Genomic DNA, 23,037 nt, shown 5'->3' with positions numbered 1-23,037 from the left:
TGCTCCACAGAACTTTTGGAGCAAAAAACCTTGTCACGTCACTGATTGGCTCACGACGCGTCTGCGGGGTACCCAATCCTGGAGTAGTGCCACTAATGTTGGAAGTTGCGGATTTTTGTTTCATTCATCACGCAGGCAGGTGCGACCCAGTTACCAACGTCCGCCTCGGCCGCCTTTGGTCGATGAAGAATATTTGATGCACCCCAGAAATCACAACTGAATGCCCGTGCGTCCTTTCATCTCCAGACCCTCCTCCATGCGGTAATATCCCTCCTTGACAGGCGGCCAAGCTGTCAGCTCGCAAACAGTTGACGTGCAAAAAGACTGCCAGTCGTCATTGATTCGACAAACCTCTCGACCCTCCATCCTCCATCCTCAGTCGCACCCTCAGTCGCACCCTCAGTCATGCGGCTTCAACTCCAAGTCCACCGTCACTCTTTCCCTCCTGTTCATATCATCCATTCCACTGGCACTGGGCCTGCCTCCCGCACGGCAGCCCGCAACAGCACCATCGCCGATCTCCTTCTAGACATCAACGATATCGTCCCTCTCGAATCCGCCGACGGCGAGTGGGGACTAGAGGATTATGTTGTCGAGGTTGCTGCCACCGTCGACCAGGACGCCACCTACGAATGCCTTCATTACCAGCCGTGCTCTGCTGTCCTGAGAGACGACGATGAAGTCATTATTCGGCCACTTAGCAACGAAGATCTTCGCATTCGCAGGCTCGGCGGAAGACATCAAATCACAGCGGATGGAAGACACTTAATTGACGGAGTCACTTTTGGCAAGCAATGGTTGAGGGAAATCTCCAGACCCGGCATTGTCATTCCTCCCAGAAAGAAGAGAATGCTAGAGATTGATCAACCAGGTCTTAATGAAAGTCCTGAGATAAGGCGAATTCTTCCGCTGGAACAACATGATTATTCAACGTCCTTGGTGGTCATTCCAAGCGACGATGATGACGAGAGCGACGATGAAGATTTTGTTGACGAAGATGACAACGACAACGATCGCCAGGTCGCTTTGAGGGAACACTTCGATGACGCAGACACACAATCAGACGAATCTTTGGAAGATTCCGCCGCTTTTGGAGAGAGTGTAGACGACATGTCCAATGAAGTTCAACTACTCCTCCAGGATGCAGCAGAGCTTGCAAATTCTCCCAACTCAAAAACCACATTTCGCACACTGAGAAAACAGCTCAAGAGAAAACGCGACATCTCGGATGATGGTGAGGATGACATAGATGAAGTCTTTGATGGATTTTCAACGCCTGTCAAATCCTACAGGATTGAGTATTCGCCTGTGGTTGAACCTGAGGACGATACCTCTTCGGATGAAGATGATGAATCAGAATCTGACTCGGCTTCATCATCCGGTGGAGAGTCTGACTCGTCAGGCTCATCCTCAGCCTCCACTGGCAGCCAGTCTGATTCTGATTCTGATTCTGATTCTGGCTCCGATTCCGGCTCCGATTCCGATTCCGAGCCTGAGACAGACAGCGATAGTCAAACTGATGCTCTGCACCAAGCCAAGCAACGTGCTCTGAACCACATCACATTGTCGCGAGCAGACCAGATGTCTGAGTCAGACTCCAGTGAGACATCAGACGAGGCAGCGTCAAGATCAGATGGTCGGCGATCTCCTGCAAACGAGGATCAAGATTCAACCTCGGAATCTGAGTCAACGTCTGACTCGGATGAGACGTCCTCCTCAGAGGAAACTTCCGCCTCAGAGTCTGAGAGCGAAACGGAACCTTCGGGGAAAAAACAAGCTCCAGCGGCTCCTTCTAAGACTGCTTTGGAAGCCTCTGAAGAGTCTCCAAAAACTGATAAACTCACTGTGGCACCAGTCTCCGCTCCCGGTGAAGGATCTTCTAGAACACATCAGAACAACGCCAGAGTGAAAAAGAGAAAAAGACTGGCCCTCCTCAAAAGCCAAGGGATTCTGCCCGAAAACGCTGATTTTCAGACATTGCACGAGTATGAGCAACAACTCCAAGCGAACTCTACAGGGACTGATGAAGCTGTCGCACGGCAACAGGAAACCGCAAATAGCAAAGAAGGACTTGCCGATTTAGGCGAGGAACCTGAAGCCCCAGTCGCCCCAAGTCAAGAGCCTCTATCAGAAGGTGTTGCCCAACCTGTTGAGCTATCCGACTCACAAGTTTCCGGGGGAGTTCCTGTGGCTGCACCCGAGTCAGAAACGCCTGCTCCAAGACGCGCACGACTTGATCTAGCTAGCTCTCGACGGATGCTCTTCTCCTCACTAGGCCTGAGAACTCCAAAAGACAAAGCAGCCGAACAAGCATTGAGAGAAAAGCTGTCTGCCCTGAGTCAGCCTAGGAAGGCAGTGGATGCTCCTCCAAACCCAACAAGATCGTTTCAGGCTGCGGCATCTGAAGAATATGATGATTCTTGGAAGAACAGTTTATCGCTCTCAGCAGTTGAGTGTGAGCGTGAGGGAATGACGTTGAGCACGCCCCCTTTTCCTTTTCAGCAAGGGTGGTGGAAAGGAAAAAAGCCCGATGCTACCAATAGCAAATCACGCGGCCGCGATGAGAGTCGGATGAACCATGATGATGATCATAACCAAAGCTTTGCTCCGGATGTTTCAACATTAGGCTACGCCAATGACGAAGGACTGACCTCTTCCATGGCCAATCCCAGCCAATCACACTCCGACGCTGTTGACAACATTCAGGTTCCAGTAACATTTAACAATCTTCCAGATCTTCTACCAAGTCAGCTTCGGCCAGGTGCGGTCGTTGCTTACAAACAACTCCAGCTGGACGAGTCTACAAACTACCAACCAGAAGTATCTGCCTACGTAGTTGGAAGGATCACAGCAGTTGACGCAGACGAACTGGAAATCTGCCTTGCCAAACAATTCTGGAAAGATGCTTCGAGTATCAAGTTTGACCCGGAGACGGGGAAGAGAGTCCTGGGCAAATTCGAAATGGAACTCGACGATGGCAAGGACGAGTCAGACGACGGGCTGCGCAGAGTTGACTTCTCTGCAATGATCACACCAAAACTGATTGAGAGTTCACCCATCGAAGTTCCCGATAGCGGACACAACCAGCAAATCCTCAATGAACAAGATCACAGTCGGCCAACGGAAAGCGAATTCATTTGCGTCCCAGAAAGTGAAGGGCATGAGGATCGCGACTCAATCGCTGTCAATCCGACGGCTGGTGAAGGAGACTTGGTTGTCAACACACCTCGCCGGACCGAGATTACTGCGATAATCAAAGAAGCAGGGTTTGATTCTGCATTGGATGATGACCTGTTAGAGCCGATTGTCGACCCGTCCGCTGAACGCAAAGGATCCCACAGCTCTGTCGACGCTCCTCCAAGTAAGCAAGGCAATGCTGCCCCAAACCTTGGATCCGCCTCTTCCCCAGCTCACACCACGAATGACCCGTCGTCCCCACCGGAAAATGACGGTAAAGGATCGCTCAATCTACATCACCGCGATGATCAACCGCTACTAGCATCAGATGACGTGTCCTCGCCATATGTACATACACAAGAAACTGTCGATTATCCCCACATCTCACAGATTGAGCTGGACTCTTTTGAAGCCACTAAGAACAACAGTAGTTCTCATCAAGATGCGCAAAGAACCTCTGCTGAGCCTCCTGTCGATTTGTCCTTCTCCTCGGAGTACGGCTCACGTGGAAGTAGACCAGTCGCTATTGAAGCGTCAGAACCGAGTCAGGAGTATCAAGGGCTATATTCCCTTCGTTCGGACTTGCCGCAGTCATCCTCACCGAGTCATGGCCATCTCAATGGTGATAATGAAGCCGCATCACGCAACAGGTCTTTTTTAGGGGGGCGTGGGTACGATGGTCAAGATTCCTCGTACCTTGATGATGACGATGATAGGAGCAGTAGTGAACGATCACTACCTTCAGTGCGAGCATTAACCTCCAGCCAATTGAATGGCAGGCCAACCAGGCTATCGATCAAAGGCGAACACAAACAGCCAGTTTCACCACCTCCTATTAGGAAAAGCCTGCGAAGTTCTCAAGCAAAACTTAAACAGGCGTCTCAAAGCAGTCCCGAACTACCAGATGCACCCTCTAGTCAACCAGATCTAAAGTTGTCTCAGAGCCAGCAACAGCCAGGGCTATCTCAGATCCCTGCTGGGTCTCAGATGATTGATCTGACTCTCTCAAGTGACGCTTCGAGCCCAGTCAAACGTAGCACAAAGAAGGGAGCAGCAAAATCGAATAAAGATGCGCAAGCTAACGGCAATCGTGCATCGATTTCAAGCCTTCCTAATCCAGGCGCCGGGATCGGAACGAGGAGATTGCTCACAAAGAAGAGGAGCTATGTGTGAAGAACGGAAGACTAAGCCAGGCAATGATGGATGGCGATCTGAGTCAACGTAGCAACGATGAGGCGTCATTTTGATGCAGATAGATGGGATGGATGGCAGGACTCGTGTATTAATAGGGCTTAACGACGTTCATATGTAGATAAATGGAGATGGACGCGCAGTATCGTGAGAGTTCCTGGTCTTGATTGAAAGTGCTTGATCGTGGGTGCAGAAAGCTCAAGGCACGTGTTGAGGGTTTGCCATTTCTAAGGGGTTCGCAAGGCTGTGCATGCAAGGCGTGACAAGGCTGCAGTCACAAGGCTGTCATCGGACGTCATTTCTCCAACGCTCCGGATCTGGACACTTCTTGACTTCGTGACTTCTTGCATCTACATATACAGCATCAACATCATAGCCAATTGATGCCGCACTATTCTGTGTGAGAAGGCTACACGACTGTCTGGCGTTGTCTTTACTTCCCTCCCTTTCCTCTAAAGATGGCATGACAGCTCTCGACCAAAATCACCGATTATGCCGATATGGCCTACAGACCTTCCTTTAGCATCTCGCTCGTTCTCCGTGAGTTTCATGCCAACTCTATAAACAAGTTGAATCTATCGCTAACAACCATATTAGCTCTCCTCCTGTCCCTTTCTCTGTTTTCCTCCTTCCAATCTCAGACTGCCCTTGCCATCAACCCAATATCAGAGTCCGATGGTCCCCTCCCTCCGAATTTCACTCCAGACGAACGACAACGACAGAACTACTGGAAAGAAGGAGGAAATGACGTTGTACACGAGATATGGTCAATCCTACGCGACTACGAGCCAACATGGAAGGACAGTGTGTCTTCATCCCACCCGACCGGGTTTCTACACACCACCTGGTATTATATCAAGGTCATCTTCCGGGTATTGTTCATGAATACGCCCACTCGACATGATGAAGACACCGACCGTACACCAGTCATCACGGGAGATTTGGCCAAAGGCGTTGAAACGCTAGAGACCGCAGCTGCTTTCGATGATCCAGATGCATTTTATCTGCTGGCTGAGATGAACTTCTATGGCAACTTTTCGATCCCAAGAAACTTGCGGAAAGCCCAACAATGGTATCAGAAATTGGCCGACCTTGATGGAAACAGTACTGCTCAGCACATGCTTGGTTTGATGTATGCCACGGGTGTTGGTGGCGTCGAAAGAGATCAGGCCAAGTCTCTACTCTACCATACTTTCGCAGCGGAGCAAGGAGACACGCGCGCGGAAATGACCCTCGCCTTTCGACACCATGCTGGAATTGCCACCTCAAAAGACTGCAACACGGCCGTCTCGTATTATAAGCGAGTTGCAGACAAGGCCATGGACTACTGGATGGCTGGCCCTCCTGGTGGAGCTATGCTCCCTCGAAATGCTTACCGCTGGGTGGAAATCGATGGTGGGTCATACGGCGAAGGCGCCAGTGTGAGCAGCTCTGGACAAAATGCTCCTGGTCGAGACAGCGTCACCGCAGCACATGTAGACTACGTCTTGGACTATCTGGATATGAAGGAACGACAGGGTGATTACAATGCCATTTTCACCCTGGGAACCCATTACTACGACGCCCCACGGGGATACAAGCGCAACTTTCGAAAAGCACAGCGCCAATTCATGAAGGTGGCTCGCGCTTACTGGACAAAAGATGGCAAAGTCAATCCCAAGGCCCCCAAAGGAGTCGAGCGCATCGCTGGCAAAGCTGCTGCCTACATTGGCCGAATGTTCCTGCGTGGCGAGGGCACAGAGCAGAATTTTGAAAAGGCGCAGACCTGGCTGAAGCGAGGTGTTGCGAATGGCGATTCCTTTGCTCAATATCACATGGGCTTGATGTACAGAGATGGACTTGGGGTACCCAAAGATGGACCTCACGCTGGTAGCTATCTGAAGGCAGCAGCCGAGCAATCCCTCCCTCTCGCCCAATCTGCTCTAGGGGTTCTCTTCCTCGACCAAGGAGACATTGATACGGCGGGTCGCTATTTCGAGCTAGCCGCCTCAGCCGGCATCATGGAAGCCTATTACTATTTGGCAGAGTTAACAAACCAAGGCGTGGGCAGAGAGCGTAATTGTGGCCTGGCCAGTGTCTACTACAAAGTAGTAGCTGAGCGGGCCGAGATTCTCCACTCGTCGTTTCACGAAGCCAACGTCGCATTTGAACGTGGCGATTACGAGCGGGCTTTCATCCCCATGCTGATGGCAGCGGAGCAGGGTTACGAAAAGGCCCAAGCCAACGTCGCATATCTTCTTGACAAGAAGACATCCGTGTTACCCCGTCTACTGAATCTAGGTATCCCACTCCTATCTCCAAGTCGACCATCCACTTCTCGCAGCAAACTTCTCACAGACGCACATCTGGCTCTCACCTACTTTACACGATCTGCCAAACAAGACAACGTTGACTCTCTCTTGAAAATGGGCGATTACTATCTCTCCTCAGGCACAGCAGCAGCTGCCCTATCCTCGCCATCACCAACAGCAAGTAACGACAAATCTGACTCAGAATCCGGCCCCGCTTTGTCGCCAAATGCCAATTCCAACCTCGAGAAAGCAGCTCAATGCTATACGACCGCTGCGGAAACCCATCATTCAGCACAAGCTCTCTGGAATTTAGGCTGGATGCACGAAAACGGTATTGGAACGGTGACACAAGACTACCATATGGCGAAACGGTACTATGACCTAGCACTGGAGATGAACAAAGAAGCCACCTTCCCCGTCACTTTGGCACTGTGGAAATTACGCGCCCGGTCTTGGTGGAACGGCGTCAGTGGCGGCAAAGTCAATCCGATCCGAGAAGACGAAGATGAAATCGGTAAGCGGCCCAAGACCTGGTCCGAATGGATTAATCGCTTCTTGGACGCCGCGGATGAAATGGATATGAGAGAAATGGAAGCTCAGGCCAGAGAGGCCGCTGAAGAGGATGAATTATTAGGATTTAAGGATCCAGGCATGCCTGGTGGTGATGCCGAGTATCGTGGTCAAGGCCACAGACATGCAGCCGGTGGAGGCGGTGGCGCCAACGGCCAAGGCAGGATTGAAGGCGATGTCTACGGTGCAGATGAATGGGATGAATTCGATGATGGTCTTCTCGAGAGTCTGATCATCATCGGCCTAGCCGGTGCGTTGGCAATGTTGGTTTATGCCAGGCAGGCAAGGCAGAGAGAGGGACAGAATGAGAGACAGGGCAGGGGTCAACAGCCTCAACCTCCCCAGATACAGCATCCAGGAGGTCAGCAGGATGGCCAGAACCAAGATGCACAGCATGAGCAGGATCGACAGAACAATGGCTTGTTCCCTCAACCGGGACAGCCAGAGTTCAATAATTGGGTCGCAGGTGGCATTGGGCATTGAAGCGTTTCTTAAAGGCTTGTCTTGATAACTAGAGCAGCTATCTTGAGTCATGTATAACAATACCTATTGTATGCATTATACACGGAGAACGCATAGTACATCGACCCGATTTTAACCAAATTATTGCCACATGTTTTGCCATGTAGCAGTATGATGTTGTTGGTTGAGTCTCAAATTCAATATTGATCACCGATTCCAACCACATCTGCATAATCTTGAGTGGGGATGGCCATACCTTGCCGAAATGTTTTAGCTCTGATGCTCAGGCCATATATGGTGTCTCCGTCAGGTTGGGAGACAGGATCAACGTCAAGGCAAGCTTGCAGCATATCTCAACAGGCTAAGTTATTCGTACATTCCACCGAGGCGGGCGAATGAGCAGCCTCAGGGTCCTTCTCTTGCGGGATCCTCAGACTGATGGCATCTGTGCGAGGGGACTCGACGCCCTTTGGCTGATGTCTGAGTTGAGATTTGTTTTAGTTCATCCTCTTGAGGCCGCCTGGCCTTTTCATAGTCTTCGGCGGGATGATGTGTTTGTAGCACGAAGTATGTCCGCTGCCTTAGTGAGGTGTTGCATCTTTCGCAGCGATCACAGGCAGTGGCCGTTGGTCGTTGTTTCCAAAGCAACTCGATTCGAGTCATGGTATCAGCCTGCTTTGTGGCATAGTCGACTTCCATCGAAGTGGTTCCCATAGACAGGTGCTAACCTTCTCAAGCGCCATTTGTACTGTCATGCACCGTCTGTGTCTTTTTATACTCGATCTCGAGCTGTTTCTGCATATCAAAATCGGCCTGTCGCTCCCGCTTGATCCGCTGTTGCTCCATGTCTCGGACGACCCCGGCGTGCATGGCCTGTGGAAAGTGGTTAGCTAGGAGCTAGTGGGTGCCGTGTGGAAAGTCGACTAAGTACTCACTGCTTGCTCAGCTGTCTGAGCCCAATGGACGAATGCAATGATGCCAGCGGTGCCGAGTAGGGTCGTCGCAAAGGTCAATTTGGATGCTGTCGACATGATTCGTGTAACAAAGGGAGGCTAGCAGGTGGTTGAGTGACTCTATGACTGTGACGAGAAGATCAATAGAAATCAAGAAAGTCAGAAGTCTCCTGATACAAATTCTTGGGGAAAGTGCCTTCTCCAAAAGTTTGGCCTGGCTGCACCTGCATCATTTATTTTGTTCTCCGCGTACAAAACGCAGGGGCGGTCCGAAAGCTCTACGATCACGTGCTCAGAGGAACCATTACCGGTACGGAGTATTACTCAGTACCTCTGCTAGCGCTTATAAGAGGCCCCATCTACCGCAAGGACATACATAAAAGAATTCAGAGACTTTGGGAACTTGGAGATCCTTTTATCGTTGGAGCGTTCATCATGGAAATTTCACGGCTATTCTAGACTTGCTCTCGCAGTTTACCATGTTTCCACACCTATCACATCTGCGCCCATGCCACAGCGCGTGCGCTTACCACGACGTGGCTCTGTCCACGCTCCCATGCTAGTAAACATACCTGAACTGAGGGTTCTGCGTTCCTGAGTCAGCAAACACATTGATAAAATCGACAGCCAAGTCTCGAGGACGTACCTTCTTGTCAGTAACATCGTCTTCGTAAGCATGCTCGAATGACTCCACAATACCCGCCGCATCGCGCCTCTTGTTTTGAAAGATACAGAGGTAGCGGTAAATGATGGCCAAAGCAATTGTCGCAACGGCTGTGTACACTACTACCTGGAATCCCGGTCCATAAGCTGGCGCATCTTGTGGCTTGAAAACCTGCGGGCCGGTGAATTGACCTGTTCCAGGATGAGCATGTGTCGTGATATTGGCGCAAACAAAAGGACGTCTCCAACTCACCTAAGCAATATCCAATGTAGATTCCAGATGAGCTGACCTGTCTCTTCGTATAGCCTGCGGCATTGCCAATTGACAGGCCCATGAGGACTCCAAATCCACCTGTAAACCCCGCCAGAGTGTATACGGCATAAAGGAGTCCACCGAGAGCGCTTCGAGGCAGTTGCCAGAGCAATAAGGCGGAGAGAAGTGTGATCATCTCTGAAACAACGACAATCCAAATTCTCGAGCGCGGTAGCTTGTAGGAAGCATATGTCGATGCAAGAATGATAGACCCAGCAACAAATCCTGCAGGCATGATCAAGAGGAGGGATTCTAGTGTACCAAATCCGAACCCAGCTATGATGATGGGGATGAAGGCATTGACTGGTCCGGCAGCAATCATGCATAGAAAACACATAGAAAAGACGAGCCAGAACTTCTCGTCTAAGAACAATTCAAGCACCTGTTGTTTCTTGAAGTGTGTGTTGCGCACCCCTGCATTGTTAACTCGCAGCCTGGAGACGGCGATGAATCTCTCACGCTCAGAGAAACCTTTAGCACGTATTGGGTCAGGAGGCATATAGAAATAAATAACAAGCGACCATAGTATAGTGATGATGCCGCCAACGATGAACATATAGCGCCATGGGGAAAGTGATCCGGTAATATGCCCGAGCCCGTAGTTGATAAGGGGCGAGACGACTGTGATATATCCAGACGCGGAGTACCACACCCTAGAAATGATCAGTGGATACCTCGAAACTGACATAAGTCAAGGATATTCAGCAGAAGGGCCTTACCCCATCATGAGCGACTGCTCATCTTTTTTGTAGAATTGCCCCACAATTAGCATAAAAATTGGCGATACACCTGCTTCCAGGAATCCCAGGAAGAAGCGTTGCGCGTATAACGACTGCCAGGTATTGCAAGCAGCTGTAGTGATAAAGCAGATGCCCCAGAGCAGGACCAAGCCGGAAGCCACTCGCTCTACTGGATATCGTTGAGCCAACTGCGACGCAGGGTAAGCTCCCCCGATAAAGCCAAGAAAGAAGATGGCTGAGGACATCGAATAACGATTTCCGGTCAACTCAAGGTCTTCACGAAGGCCAAATATTGCCTATAAAATTCAGTTATTACCTAGCACCTTTGCCATAGACAGGGAGACTTGCGGCTTGGGAGATCATGCCTAATCATGTTTGAGACAAAGTCAGTGGCCGGGTTATATCAGTCAACAAGAGAATGGCATGACAGGAAGAACTGAGCACCAAGATCACTCTGCAAAACTCACCCTTGTCATAGTATTGCAGTGCATAGGTTAAACACAGGATAGGTAGTAATTTTTTGTCAATCTTCCTCCTGACTATCTTTTCTTCCTCCGCAGTCCATTCTTGTTCGCCGTCATAATTGGCTAACACTTTCATGGCTTCGTCATTGTGTACGGTGTCGACCTTGATTTCCTTTTTGATCTCAGGCTCTGATGTGGGACTCGCAGCACGCTCCTGCTGAATGTCTTGGGCTTTGTCTGTGTCGGCCATGTTGTTCAAGATGACTTTGAGAATACCTGTCTTCTGGAGCAGACTTTTCGTGCTCGTCGACTCTTATGCGGGGGATTATACAGGGGGTCGTAATGATCTCATCTTTAATACCTTGGAACGGCTATACAATGGTCCAGGATACCGGTTATAGAATGCTGGAGACCTCGGGGTAGACCAGGTTTAAGAGCCCGCTATTCTTTTCTTGGAGTGGCCGATGCCTGTTGAGTGGTGGAAAATGACTGTTTGGTCCAGACTTTGCTCCACAGTCTCCACGACAGGCGCCCCAGAATATCTTACCCCATGGGTTGGACTTGTTATCAGTCTTAATCACTCCACCTCACTAAAAGAAACATCTGTGGGGAGCATGTCATGCCAAGTTGCCCTCGTATTGCTGGAACCATTGCCCCTTGGGTGAGATTACGTGCTGTTGTCAGTGAGCTCCTCCAGAATATAAATCTTCTGGGCCCATTTCAGGGCAATCAGGGTCTTGGTGGCTTCTTTGAGAATGTGTGTTGGCTTCTAGCTTCAAGTGGTGTGGCAGGAACAACCTACGTGGTGTCTGTATGGCTGTCTAGAGTGACTGGTCTAGATGCAAAGTACAAGGGTTTTCAATCACATCGCCTGGGCAAAATTTCTAAGCTGATGATCTTGACATGTTAGGAGCTGCAGATGCTTATGCGGCAACACAAGGCCACCTCAACCAGAACGCCTGCTTCCACTGTCCCATGAGCGAAAGCGGGCCGATTTTGAGCATTATTCATAATCTCGGTTATAGTAGATGCATAAAGGATGTATGGAGAAAGTGTCTCCGTATGTCCAATTTTGCATGAAGCCAGTTGTGTTGCATGAACTCGGCTATACATAGTGGCTGTATCCGGCTATACAAAATCAGAGAGGCTTCGGGACCACCTGACCATCTGTATGAGGATTTTGGTTGAAATAACCCTCTATTCTAGTCGAGAGATATAGAAAGGTTATTTACGGGCTACCTGAATTAGACATCGCCTTACAACACTATTGCATAACTTTCACTTATTCTCAAGGACATTCTGAATCACCTGCCGAAAAAATGACACAGCAATCTCCAAAGCCCAGCCCAGCATATGTGCTGGGCGTGGGTATGACAAAGTTCATCAAGCCCAGGGGACTTGTCGATTATCCAGAGCTAGGCTACGAAGCAGGCATCAAAGCTCTTCTAGACGCACAAATCACCTACGCAGACGTCGACGCAGGGGTTGCTTGTCATGTGTACGGTGACTCTACATCCGGCCAACGCGTCTTCTATCAGCTAGGAATGACTGGAGTGCCAATCTGGAATGTCAACAGCAACTGCTCCACCGGGTCTTCTGGCCTTGTGCTGGCCAAAGGTATGGTTGGCGCCGATGTATTTGGTGGCAAGAAGATGGACTGTGTTATGGTGATTGGGTTTGAGAAAATGTTCCCTGGTTCACTCAAGAATTTTTGGGATGACCGAGCATCGCCGATGGGTCTCTCCGTGAGCGCAATGGAGAAGGCACATGGAAAGAGAAAAGCACCAATGGCAGCTCTCATGTTTGGTGATGCTGGAAGAGAATATGCTGATAAGTGAGACTTCTCTTACTTCCAGATGGATGGACCAGCTAACAAGATATCAAGATATGGGGCACTGCCGACCGACTTTGCTGAGATTGCTCGTGTCAACCACGAACACTCTAGCAGGAACCCGTACTCTCAATTCCAGGACGTCTACACCTTGGATCAAATCATGGCATCTCCTCTCATTCATGATTACGTGACTAAACTCCAATGCTGTCCCACATCCGATGGGGGAGCAGCTGCCGTCATTGTATCTCAGTCATTCCTCGACGCACGCCCACATCTCAAAAGCCAGGCTGTCTTGATATCTGGCCAAGCCATGGCAACAGACACTCCAGACTTGTATTCTGGCAGCGCAATGGATATGGTGGGCTATCAAATGACTAAGATGGCCGCTCAGCAGGCTGTACAGCAAGCTGGTATTGATTTGAAGGACGTGAAGTTATGCGAGCTACACGATTGCTTCGCGCCAAATGAAATGATCACTATTGACAGTCTAGGTTTTTGCGAACCTGGAAAGGCCCATGAAATGGTGAGGAAGGGCGACATCACTTATGGTGGCAAGATGGTCATCAACCCATCCGGAGGCCTCATTTCGAAAGGCCACCCTCTGGGTAAGTTAGATGTTCATTAATGGCTATGTTTGACTGACACTTTTGTTCAGGAGCCACTGGACTCGCTCAGTGCGCCGAACTTGTATGGCACTTGAGAGGTTGGGCGAACAACAGACTGGTCAAAACCAAGGTTGCACTCCAGCACAACCTTGGGCTTGGTGGAGCCGCTGTTGTGACAATATACCAGCGAGCAGATGGAAAGGAGAACAATGCAATGACAGATGAGGAGATTGGGCGCATGAATGGACTTGGATACAACCCTGCCGTTACGGCTGGAGGTTTCACCAGAGCGCAGGCAGATAGTGTAAGAAGATCGACGAGTGAGATTGCTTTGGGCGACACGGAAAAGAACTTAAGGGCCAAGATGTAGCTGAAACTTAGAAATACTAAGTAGCAGTTAGAGTTCGTTGTATAGGTCGATGCATACAGATTTTGCGGCGTATGGAAACTCAGTCCTCATGTCGTTTTGCCTTCGCCATCCAAGCAGTAATAGAATGAGCCTTCACCACAATGGCTTTTCCTCGCTCAGAAGACTCCACCATAGTCTACCTGACATTCTACATGAGTCCGAGATCCGATGAAAGTCGGCTAGTTTACATCCAAACAATGTACAGCCTAACTATCTCGGCATCAACGCGCGGGGCCGAGCACTAGCCCCTCGGTGTCAATGCCTCGGCCTTTATGGTTATATAACGGCGAATTAAATCAACAAGCATCGAACGCCTAAGAAACCGGTGGGTTATATACCTTCTGAAGTACATGATTTCGTTCACGGAGAAATACAAGCCCATTGTTCAAGATCACGATGGCTCAGCTTCGTTTCGATAACCAGGTCGTAGTTGTGACTGGGGCAGGTGGTGGCCTTGGTAAAGCATATGCCGTCTTTTTCGCTTCACGAGGTGCAAAGGTGGTTGTCAATGATCTTGGAGGGTCAGGTCATGGCGAAGGTCGTGGAAATACCGTGAGTGGCTGAATTCCAATCGACTTGGTTCCTCAATTAACGGCAGCAAAACACAGCTTGCTGATCAAGTAGTGGCCGAGATCAAATCTGCCGGGGGAGTAGCAGTCGCCGATTACAACAGTGTTGTTGATGGTCAAAAGATCATTGAAACGGCAATTCAAGCCTATGGCCGTATCGATGTTCTCATCAACAATGCAGGCATTCTGCGTGACATCAGCTTCAAGAACATGAAGGATCATGACTGGGACCTGATCATGGCTGTTCATGTCGAAGGCGCCTACAAGTGCAGCAGGGCCGCATGGCCACATTTCCGAAAGCAGAGATATGGCAGAATCGTCAATACTTCCTCAGCTGCAGGTTTATTCGGAAACTTTGGTCAAGCAAATTACTCGGGTGAGAGCCATACAGCACGTCTCATGGAATAGCAATACTAATCAACACCTACCAGCGGCCAAACTTGCCCTCGTGGGCTTCACAGAGACACTAGCTCTTGAGGGAAAGAAATACAACATCAACGCCAATGTTATTGCTCCCACCGGTACGTTACCATCATACAGCAATGAGAGCAAACGAGCTGACTTGGATTAGCTGCAAGCCGCCTGACCGCGACTATCATGACCGATGAATTACTTGCGGCACTGGATCCTGCCTTTGTAGTTCCTGTGGTGGCTGTCTTAGTCGACAAGAACAGCCAGGAGACTGGAAGTATTTTCGAGATTGGCGGCGGACGAGTGGCAAAGTATCGATGGGAACGATCCAAAGGAGCGGTTTTCAAGTGTGACGAAAACTTCACAGCTGGCGCTGTTCTCCAAAAGTGGTCTCAAGTAAACGACTTCACTGATGCGGAACACCCAACTGGCCCAATGGACTTATACGATACTTCATCCCGATCGCAAGCAGCCCAGCCTAACCCAAAGACTGCCAACCTTGACTTCACGGGTAAGGTTGTACTGGTTACAGGAGGAGCCGCAGGGTACGCATCAGACATGAAGCTTGACCTTGAACATGTTACTAACAAGATACCAACAGACTTGGACGAAGCTACTCTCTAGCTTTTGCTAAGCTGGGCGCTTCAGTGGCAGTCAATGATCTCACGAGCCCAGCTCCCGTGGTTGAAGAAATAACAAAAGCTGGCGGCAAAGCGATAGGCATTCAGGCTTCGGTCTTGGAAGGTCCTCTTTTGGTCAAGAAGACTGTCGAAGCCTTTGGTCGCATCGATATCGTCATTAACAATGCAGGCATCATCCGAGACAAGGCATTTGTCAACATGGACGATCGATCCTGGAAAGAGATCCAAGACATCCACTTGCGAGCAACGTACAAAGTCACACAGGCAGCGTGGCCATTTTTTCTGAAACAGAAGTCTGGCAAAGTCATCAACACCACCTCGACCACGGGTATATACGGAAACTTCGGCCAAGCCAATTATGCTGCTGCGGTATGTGCTCATATTGCAATGTTTGTGCAACTGGTGCTAATCACTCCATTCTAGAAAGCTGGCGTTATCGGTTTGGCCCGCACTTTGGGTTACGAAGGGGCCAAGTACAATATTCATGTCAATACGATTGCACCGGCAGCTGGGACGAACATGAGCCGATCGGTCATGCCAGAGGAGGCAGTTCAGCTTTTCCAACCCGACTACGTGACGCCACTTGTCCTACTCCTATGCAGTGACAAGCTACCCAATCCAACAGGAAACTTGTACGAAGTGGGAGGCGGACGAGTAGCTAGGACACGATGGCAACGAAGTGCCGGACATAATTTTCCCATCACAACCAAAATGACAGCGGAAGATGTCTTGAGCAACTGGACTGCCATTACAAGGTTTGATCAGAACGCAGATCATCCTTGGACCACCGAGGAAGGAAGTAGCAAGATCATGGCCAATATCAATATGAAGAGCACGGTGAGTTTGGAAATCTTTGGCAATCATCAACCCGATGCATCGTCCATACTGACTTGCCGGCAGAATAAGGCTCGAGACAAGGGCAAATCTGGAAAGAAGGATGTCCTGGGAGGCATCAAATCCACCATTGAAGGTCCTCCAATTATGTCTGAGTTTAGCTATACGAAGCGAGACTCTATACTCTACAACCTAGGTATCGGAGCTCGATATGACCAGCTTCCATTGGTGTTGTAAGTTGCCCCCATCAAACGCCATGTCAGATGAGACTCTATGCTGATAAGTCGAACCAGTGAGGATGATCCAAACTTCCAAGTTCTTCCGACCTTTGGATCGACACTGACTTATTACTCAAAGTCCTCAGACCTCCTGCCAGACCTTGTGCCAAATTTCTCGATGACAAGGGTTCTACATGGAGAACAGTATCTCGAGATCAGAAAATTCCCTATCCCCACCTCTGCAAACCTTGTTTCAGAAACCCGGATTGTTGAAGTGGTTGACAAAGGCGCTGCAGCGGTAATTAGAACCTCCATGACCACTTATGATAAAGACACCAAGGAAGAAGTCTTCTACAATGAGGGGGCTATATTCGCTCGAGGCAGTGGTGGTTTTGGTGGCGCCAAAAAGGGCGCTGATAGAGGCGCTGCCACTGCACCAAACAATCCGCCAGCAAGAAAACCCGATCATGTCACCGAGGAACACGTTCCAATCGGCCAGGCTGCCATATACCGAATGAGTGGAGATTACAAGTAAGTAACGCTCCTTACCTACATGGTTCTGTGCCTGTTGGTCCTGCAAAGTCCAAATACAGTGCCAGGTGTGGTGAATCTTGAATCTATACTGACTTTCGGTACAGTCCACTCCATATTGATCCCAAGTTCGCCGCCGCAGGTGGATTTCCTGGGCCCATCTTGCACGGTCTCTGCTTCTTTGGCATGGCTGGAAAAGCGGTATTCGAGAGGTAAGTTGACTGCCAGTATTTGCTGTAGTACGATTTGGAAACATCACAAGCTAATTCAAAACCAAACATCAGATATGGGGCATTCAAATCTATCAAAGTCCGTTTTGCAGGAACGGTCGACCCTGGCCAGACGCTGGTCACCGAAATGTGGAAAGAAGGCAACAAAATCATCTTCCAGACTAAGGTCAAAGAGACAGGCAAGCTGGCTCTAGCAGCTGCTGGGGTGGAGCTACTGAATACTGCTCCGGTGTCAAAATTGTGAAAGGACATATCTAGTAGTGAATAGTTTCGAGACAGGTTTCATAAAATTGGTATCCAACAGCCCGACGTTGCAATTGTCACTGACCTATGAACCTCGGAGCTTCGAGAGAACAGTTATATGAACCACTTCATCTTTCCTCAACGCGTCTGTAATTCAAGCCCCGCAATTACTGGGGTCCAGCTGAATCTGCTCGTAGTGCGAGATACAGGCCATCTCTCCATGTGGACTGGACAGACCCTGATGACATGATCCAAAAAGCCGACCGTCATGCCGACCGGGGTCCAGAGTATCCAAATCAGGCAGGGAGGATTCTACATTTTCCCCAGCTACGCCAACCTTGACCCCAGGCTCTTCGGCGCGGGAATACAGACCTCGGAGTGGAGTGTCCGGCTATACAAAAAAGGACCCACTCCCCACACCAACCCCACTCTTATCACAAGCTAATTTTGGTCACTCAACCGTACTGTCATATCTTGGGTAAACTTCGTCAATTTTCACCTGAGAGAATGCAGTGGGCACGCGTGTCTTAAAGTGCCGCCAACTTATAAAGCCGGTGTTGAATGCAGCCGAGGTCGTGTTATGTGTAGATTGCCAGTCTCGATCTCGAAATAAATGGTGTCAAAGGGGTAATATCGTAGAGTGCAGCCCTTTTTTCAACGATCGTTCATTTGATATTCAACTTCAACATCGGGCCGAACTGTGCATCTAGTCGTGTATTGATCTGTCTACCGACTTCACGTTGTCTTGTTTGCCCAATACGCTGCTCTCGATTGTTTCGTTTCTTCAAGCAGAGTAAACTATCGGTGTTTCGAGACACCTCCTCTGCTAGCCAACATGCCCTTTCTCGCCCAGCAACATGTTCCCATCCCTAATAAAGACATCCTATCGTGGATCTTTGATGACCAGAAATATGGTGCAGACAAACCGGTGTGTACACATGCACGACTAACTAGCCTTGCGTGACCAGTGGCAGGGTTTTCCTCAGGTTTCGGAACGTCTGACTAATGAAACGGTCGTCTCTTGAACGACATAGGTCTATATCGATGCGGTGAAACCATCACGGTCGCTCTCATCACGACAAGCGCACAGCATTATTCGAAAACTAGTCGCTGGGTTCCGTGCTGCCGGGTTCAGGAAGGGAGATTGTGTCTGCATCCATTCTTTCAATGATGTAAGATCAAAAAGCCCATTGTTTGGCTTATAGTAACATCATCTAACGTGTGTGCTAGCTCTACTACCCCATTCTAGTTCTCGGAATCATAGCCGCCGGGGGCGTTTACACAGGAACCAATCCGTCATACACGCCGTTCGAGCTATCCCACCATCTCAAAACAGCAAAAGCGAAATTCATCGTCATCGAGCCTGAACTGTTGGACAACATCACGGTCGCTGCTAAGGAGCGTGGTATTCCGGACTCTAATCTCTGGATCTTCGACGTTCATGGCCAGTCTATCCCACAAGGTTTCCGATCTTGGACAGAACTCATGAATCATGGAGAGCAAGACTGGGTACGATTTGACGACAAGACTACATCTATGCAAACAACCGCCGCACTGTTGTTCAGCTCCGGAACCACTGGCCTTCCCAAGGCAGCAGTGATATCTCATTACAACTTGGTGGCTCAACACACTGTTGCAATCGAACCTGCAAATGTTCCTTATGAGGTGAGTTAAAACCACATGGCGACGTGGTGGATGCAGAGGATTCAACGGGGGATGTTAATTGGTCGCCACAGGTCTCACGAATGATTTATCTACCCATGTTCCATGCAGCCGTCGTCCCACTTGGACATACATCTGCTCTGAAAGACGGCTCAAAAACGTACATTATGCGGCGTTTTGACATAGAAATCTTCCTCCAGTCGGTCTCGAGATACAAAATCACCGAATTGGTAGTCGTGCCGCCCATTGTCCTTGCAGTTCTCGCCTCTCCTTTGACGAAAAAATATGATTTGACCTCGGTCATGTCGACACTGTGCGGAGCTGCAGCATTGGGAAAGACTCATCAGAGGCAGTTCGAATTACTGCTCAATGAGAAGGCTTCTTTCAATCAAGTCTGGGGTATGACTGAGACCACTTGTGTTGCCTCTCGATTTTGGTATCCTGAAGATGATCAGACTGGAAGTATCGGCCGTTTCGTTGCGAATTTGGATGTCAAGTATGGTGTATCCAGTGAAACCAACCGTGTTGCTCGATGCTGACGATTGATATCAACAGGCTCGTGGACGACGATGACAACGATATCACCGCACTCGGAGGCAAAGGAGAGATCTTGGTGCGTGGCCCAACCGTCATCTCAGGCTACTACGAAAATTCAGCGGCAAATGCTGCTTCATTCGACTCAGAGGGTTACTTCCGCACTGGCGACATCGTGGTCTGTGAAGATGGCCCCGGACTGACACCAAGTACGGCGAAATGGTATATCGTGGATCGTAAGAAGGAGTTGATCAAAGTTCGAGGATTCCAGGTCTCTCCCGCAGAGCTGGAGGCCGTGATCCTGCAACATCCTCAGATTGTTGATGCCGCCGTGATTGGCGTCAGGGATCCCAATTCCAAGGACGGCGAGCAGCCTCGAGGATATGTTGTCCGGGGAAGTGCCAACCCAGATGAGAAGCTGACAGTCACAGAGGCAGAAGTTAGGGATTGGTGTGCGCAGCGTCTAGCCAAATACAAGGCTCTAAGCGGTGGGATCGTCTTCGTCGATGCCGTCCCACGAAATGCAGGCGGCAAGCTGTTGAAGAGGATACTGCGAGAACAGGCCGAGGCGGAAGCAGCGTCCACGTCTTCACGAGCGAAGCTTTGAGGAGCAGAGTGTCGATAGACCAAGAGTCAGGGTGTCATCACAAACCGTACAGACATACAGAGAAGTATGTAATATGAAGCCAAGCCAAAATTCAATAGATACATTTTAGATTGTAGGCAAGTGTTACTATTCTAAAATGTAATCACTGTGTCTTCCACCTCATGAGACGGGAGGCAATTGCCCCAATTCTGGCCGAGGTTTTCCCAAGGGGTGGCATCAATGCTTCCGTTTGTAACCGGGGAAACAAACGTGTTTGTATCCCAAGACTCGACTAATTGACTCCCTTCAAAAGCCGTAAAATTGAGCATACTATGCCACGTGGCTCCGTCTTCTGCAACGTGCTCCTCAATCGTTGTGTGACCGAAAAGTTGACTATTTGAACACGAGTCCATAATGGGAACTGTAGGGGACCTGCTGAGGTAAGCCTGGGATGGAGGACTGACATCAAAGACCGCAAGGTCATGTTGATTGTCCTTATCATTGGTAACCGGTGTGATGCTATCAGGAACCATATCAGGCCCATTTCCCGAGCTGTGATTGCTGTGATCAGGGTCGATATCCAGTTCGAAAATTCTGGGGCAATTCTCCTGGGCGGTTTTCTGAGATGCATCTCGACGGCAGACAAGGATCAGTCCGGCGCGGCGCAAGAACGCGCTGACGAACTGGGAGAAGAAACTACCACCAACGTAGATGGAACGCAGAACGGTGAGACAAACAAAGAGCTCGCTGAGATTGTCTCTAGCTTCCTTCATCTCGGAGCCCTCACTTTTCTTCCCTTGACCAGGAGATGCTCCTCGAAGGAATGACTTGATAAACAAGGAGTGCCAAACTAGGCTTGGAACCAACATTGGAATGACATTGACGGGGAGATATTTGGCAAGACCTCTAGCATTCAGTGCACTGCAGACTCGAGCACTTTGCCGAGCAGACTCTGCGATTCTTGTCTTGGAGGCAGGGGCTTCATTTCGGGGGCGGTGCAGAGCCGAAACTGAGGCATGATAACCTAGGTGCAGAACGGCAACCTGGATGGTGACACTTGCTGGTTGGCTGCATGACCTATCGCAGCAGCGACTTTGACCTTGGTCATGGAGAAGAGACTTCCATGCAGCCTGGCCTTGTTGTGATTGCTGGTCGTTGTGTAAAGTACAGCAATGGGCATAGGAGGGAAGATCTTTGTACCATGCAATGAGATCCTGATCAAGCATGGTGAATATCGAGTGAGTGAGTTCCTTCAGATCTTGGCCGGGGAAACGATGGGAAATGGGTCGCAATGTCACCGCGGCGGGAGACTCTCCAATTTTGTTCTGCATTTCGTACTCGTGAGCGTGTGAGAAGTACTGCGAGGAAAGAATTGAACCTATGATGGTGCACAGCTTTATACTGGAGATGAATGATTCGGCTAAACGAACCCTTGTGAGTTTGTCGCACAGGCTTGTTCGCATGAAAGGGCTGCATCGACAATTTCCATTAGCCGAGGATGAGCAGCTGTAACTATTTTCGAAATCTTCGACCTCAAGTAGTGGGACATCAAAATCCTCGTGGCGAATGCGGGTTGGACGGCTGAGGCCGATGGAAATTAGTCGGTCGCGAGCGAAACAACACCACCACAATCGCTTTCGCAAACTCTTCTCCCTTGGCGATAAGGGCAAATTGTCTGGGCAAAGACCGAGACCAAAGCCTTGGGCGAAGGAGACAGCGTTTCCTATCCAGTGCCAGCCTTGTTTTCGAGCATCGAGGTTGGCGGACCAGAAACTCATCAAGATGAGGGATTGGATAAGAGTGAGAACGTTACACTCAAAGTCGATGTCATACAGAAGCTGTCAAGATTAGCTTAGTGGCGGCACAACGAGCCTTTATATACGTACACGAGCTCTCTCGTAGATGAGCTTACGGGCGGCTTTGATATTAGGGTGCCCAAAACGTTTGACAAGTGCCTCATCGACACAGGCAATCCCTGCCAGGAGGACGGTTTGGTAGAGTAACAAGCTGAATCTAGGTATGGTAGTAGGGTCGCGGTGAGGATCAATGAGGCAGAGAAGCTTGTCAACGTCCATCAAAGGCATGTAGGGATGCATATATTCGACGTAACAACGAACAATTTCGTTGCGTAGATCCAAGGGAGGGATCTCGAACGCGCCCTTCTTCCGAAGATAATCAATGTCCACTGCACTAAGATGGGAAGGCAGTGGCAGGAAATAGGCGGGCAGTTCATCGCTGCCGGAGTCTTCTGGCGAAGAGACTTCGGGTGTCAGGGGAATGCGAAGTAGCTTAAGGCTGGGAGGGACATCACCCAGGAAGCTGATGGAACTTAGCAGTTCTGTTGCGCTGTCGGTGAGTGGTAGGCTAGTTGTGGGCTCATGGCGGATGGAGTTCGAGTCGTTGGAGCTTTGGTCCATGTTAGAGTCGGGGGTGTTATATTTGTAACCAAACAAGTCCCCGACCGGTACTTGGGTTTGAGCAGGAGGATCTCGCTTTGACTCGCTGAGTTTCTTGTACCAGTCTTTCTGTTTCCTGGTGGCATGATTAGAAAGGGCGAGACTCGTTGAATAGGGATGAAGTACCTTCCGCGTCGACATTGGGCAACCACGCAAGGGACATCACTGACGCGGCAGTTCTTGCATGGAGCTCCATGGCTGATAACATCACATTTCACCTTCTTTGTCCGGCAACTTTGGCATGCTTTGCCGGCCCTCCGTTGAGCACCGGCTTCAGTAGCAGGTTTGTGGTGTTTCAGACTCGGCTCCATGTGAATAAGAACAGATGTTGAGCACTGGTAGATATTAAGACGCAGATTAGGAATGACGAAAAGGAGAAAATGTGAAGAGGAGTCGACAGGACAAAATCCGGGGTTCTGAAAACGTGGGGCAAAGCTGAAAGAAGCCGTG

The 23,037-nt window shown here is 49.8% G+C and overlaps 5 protein-coding genes across 5 annotated transcripts; 2 read left to right on the top strand and 3 right to left on the bottom strand.

Moving 5' to 3' along the window:
- Positions 1–162: 162 nt before the first annotated feature.
- On the top strand, positions 163–4,501 carry PV10_01106 (uncharacterized protein). The gene has a single exon (XM_016365269.1). The coding sequence runs from the start codon at positions 406–408 to the stop codon at positions 4,348–4,350; it is 3,945 nt and encodes a 1,314-aa protein (XP_016228918.1). The 5' UTR covers positions 163–405; the 3' UTR covers positions 4,351–4,501.
- A 224-nt stretch (positions 4,502–4,725) lies between these two features.
- Positions 4,726–7,761, top strand: PV10_01105 (uncharacterized protein). The gene is made up of 2 exons (XM_016365268.1): positions 4,726–4,908; positions 4,966–7,761. The coding sequence occupies exons 1-2, from the start codon at positions 4,869–4,871 to the stop codon at positions 7,710–7,712; spliced, it is 2,787 nt and encodes a 928-aa protein (XP_016228917.1). The 5' UTR covers positions 4,726–4,868; the 3' UTR covers positions 7,713–7,761.
- Positions 7,762–8,096: 335 nt separating this feature from the next.
- PV10_01104 (uncharacterized protein) lies at positions 8,097–8,405 on the bottom strand (the record flags this gene model as incomplete). The annotated part of the gene is made up of 1 exon (XM_016365267.1): positions 8,097–8,405. One exon carries the CDS (start codon positions 8,403–8,405, stop codon positions 8,097–8,099), a length of 309 nt encoding a protein of 102 aa, XP_016228916.1.
- A 798-nt stretch (positions 8,406–9,203) lies between these two features.
- PV10_01103 (uncharacterized protein) lies at positions 9,204–11,074 on the bottom strand (the record flags this gene model as incomplete). Its single annotated transcript, XM_016365266.1, has 5 exons — positions 9,204–9,230; positions 9,291–9,499; positions 9,561–10,273; positions 10,677–10,725; positions 10,828–11,074. 5 exons carry the CDS (start codon positions 11,072–11,074, stop codon positions 9,204–9,206), a joined length of 1,245 nt encoding a protein of 414 aa, XP_016228915.1.
- Positions 11,075–20,283: 9,209 nt separating this feature from the next.
- PV10_01102 (uncharacterized protein) lies at positions 20,284–22,898 on the bottom strand (the record flags this gene model as incomplete). The annotated part of the gene is made up of 3 exons (XM_016365265.1): positions 20,284–21,969; positions 22,018–22,663; positions 22,714–22,898. The coding sequence occupies 3 exons, from the start codon at positions 22,896–22,898 to the stop codon at positions 20,284–20,286; spliced, it is 2,517 nt and encodes an 838-aa protein (XP_016228914.1).
- Between the last annotated feature and the right edge of the window lie 139 nt (positions 22,899–23,037).

This window comes from Exophiala mesophila, assembly GCF_000836275.1.
Source record: "Exophiala mesophila strain CBS 40295 unplaced genomic scaffold supercont1.1, whole genome shotgun sequence".
NCBI lineage: Eukaryota > Fungi > Ascomycota > Eurotiomycetes > Chaetothyriales > Herpotrichiellaceae > Exophiala > Exophiala mesophila.
This window is presented reverse-complemented; position numbering and strand designations above follow the sequence as displayed.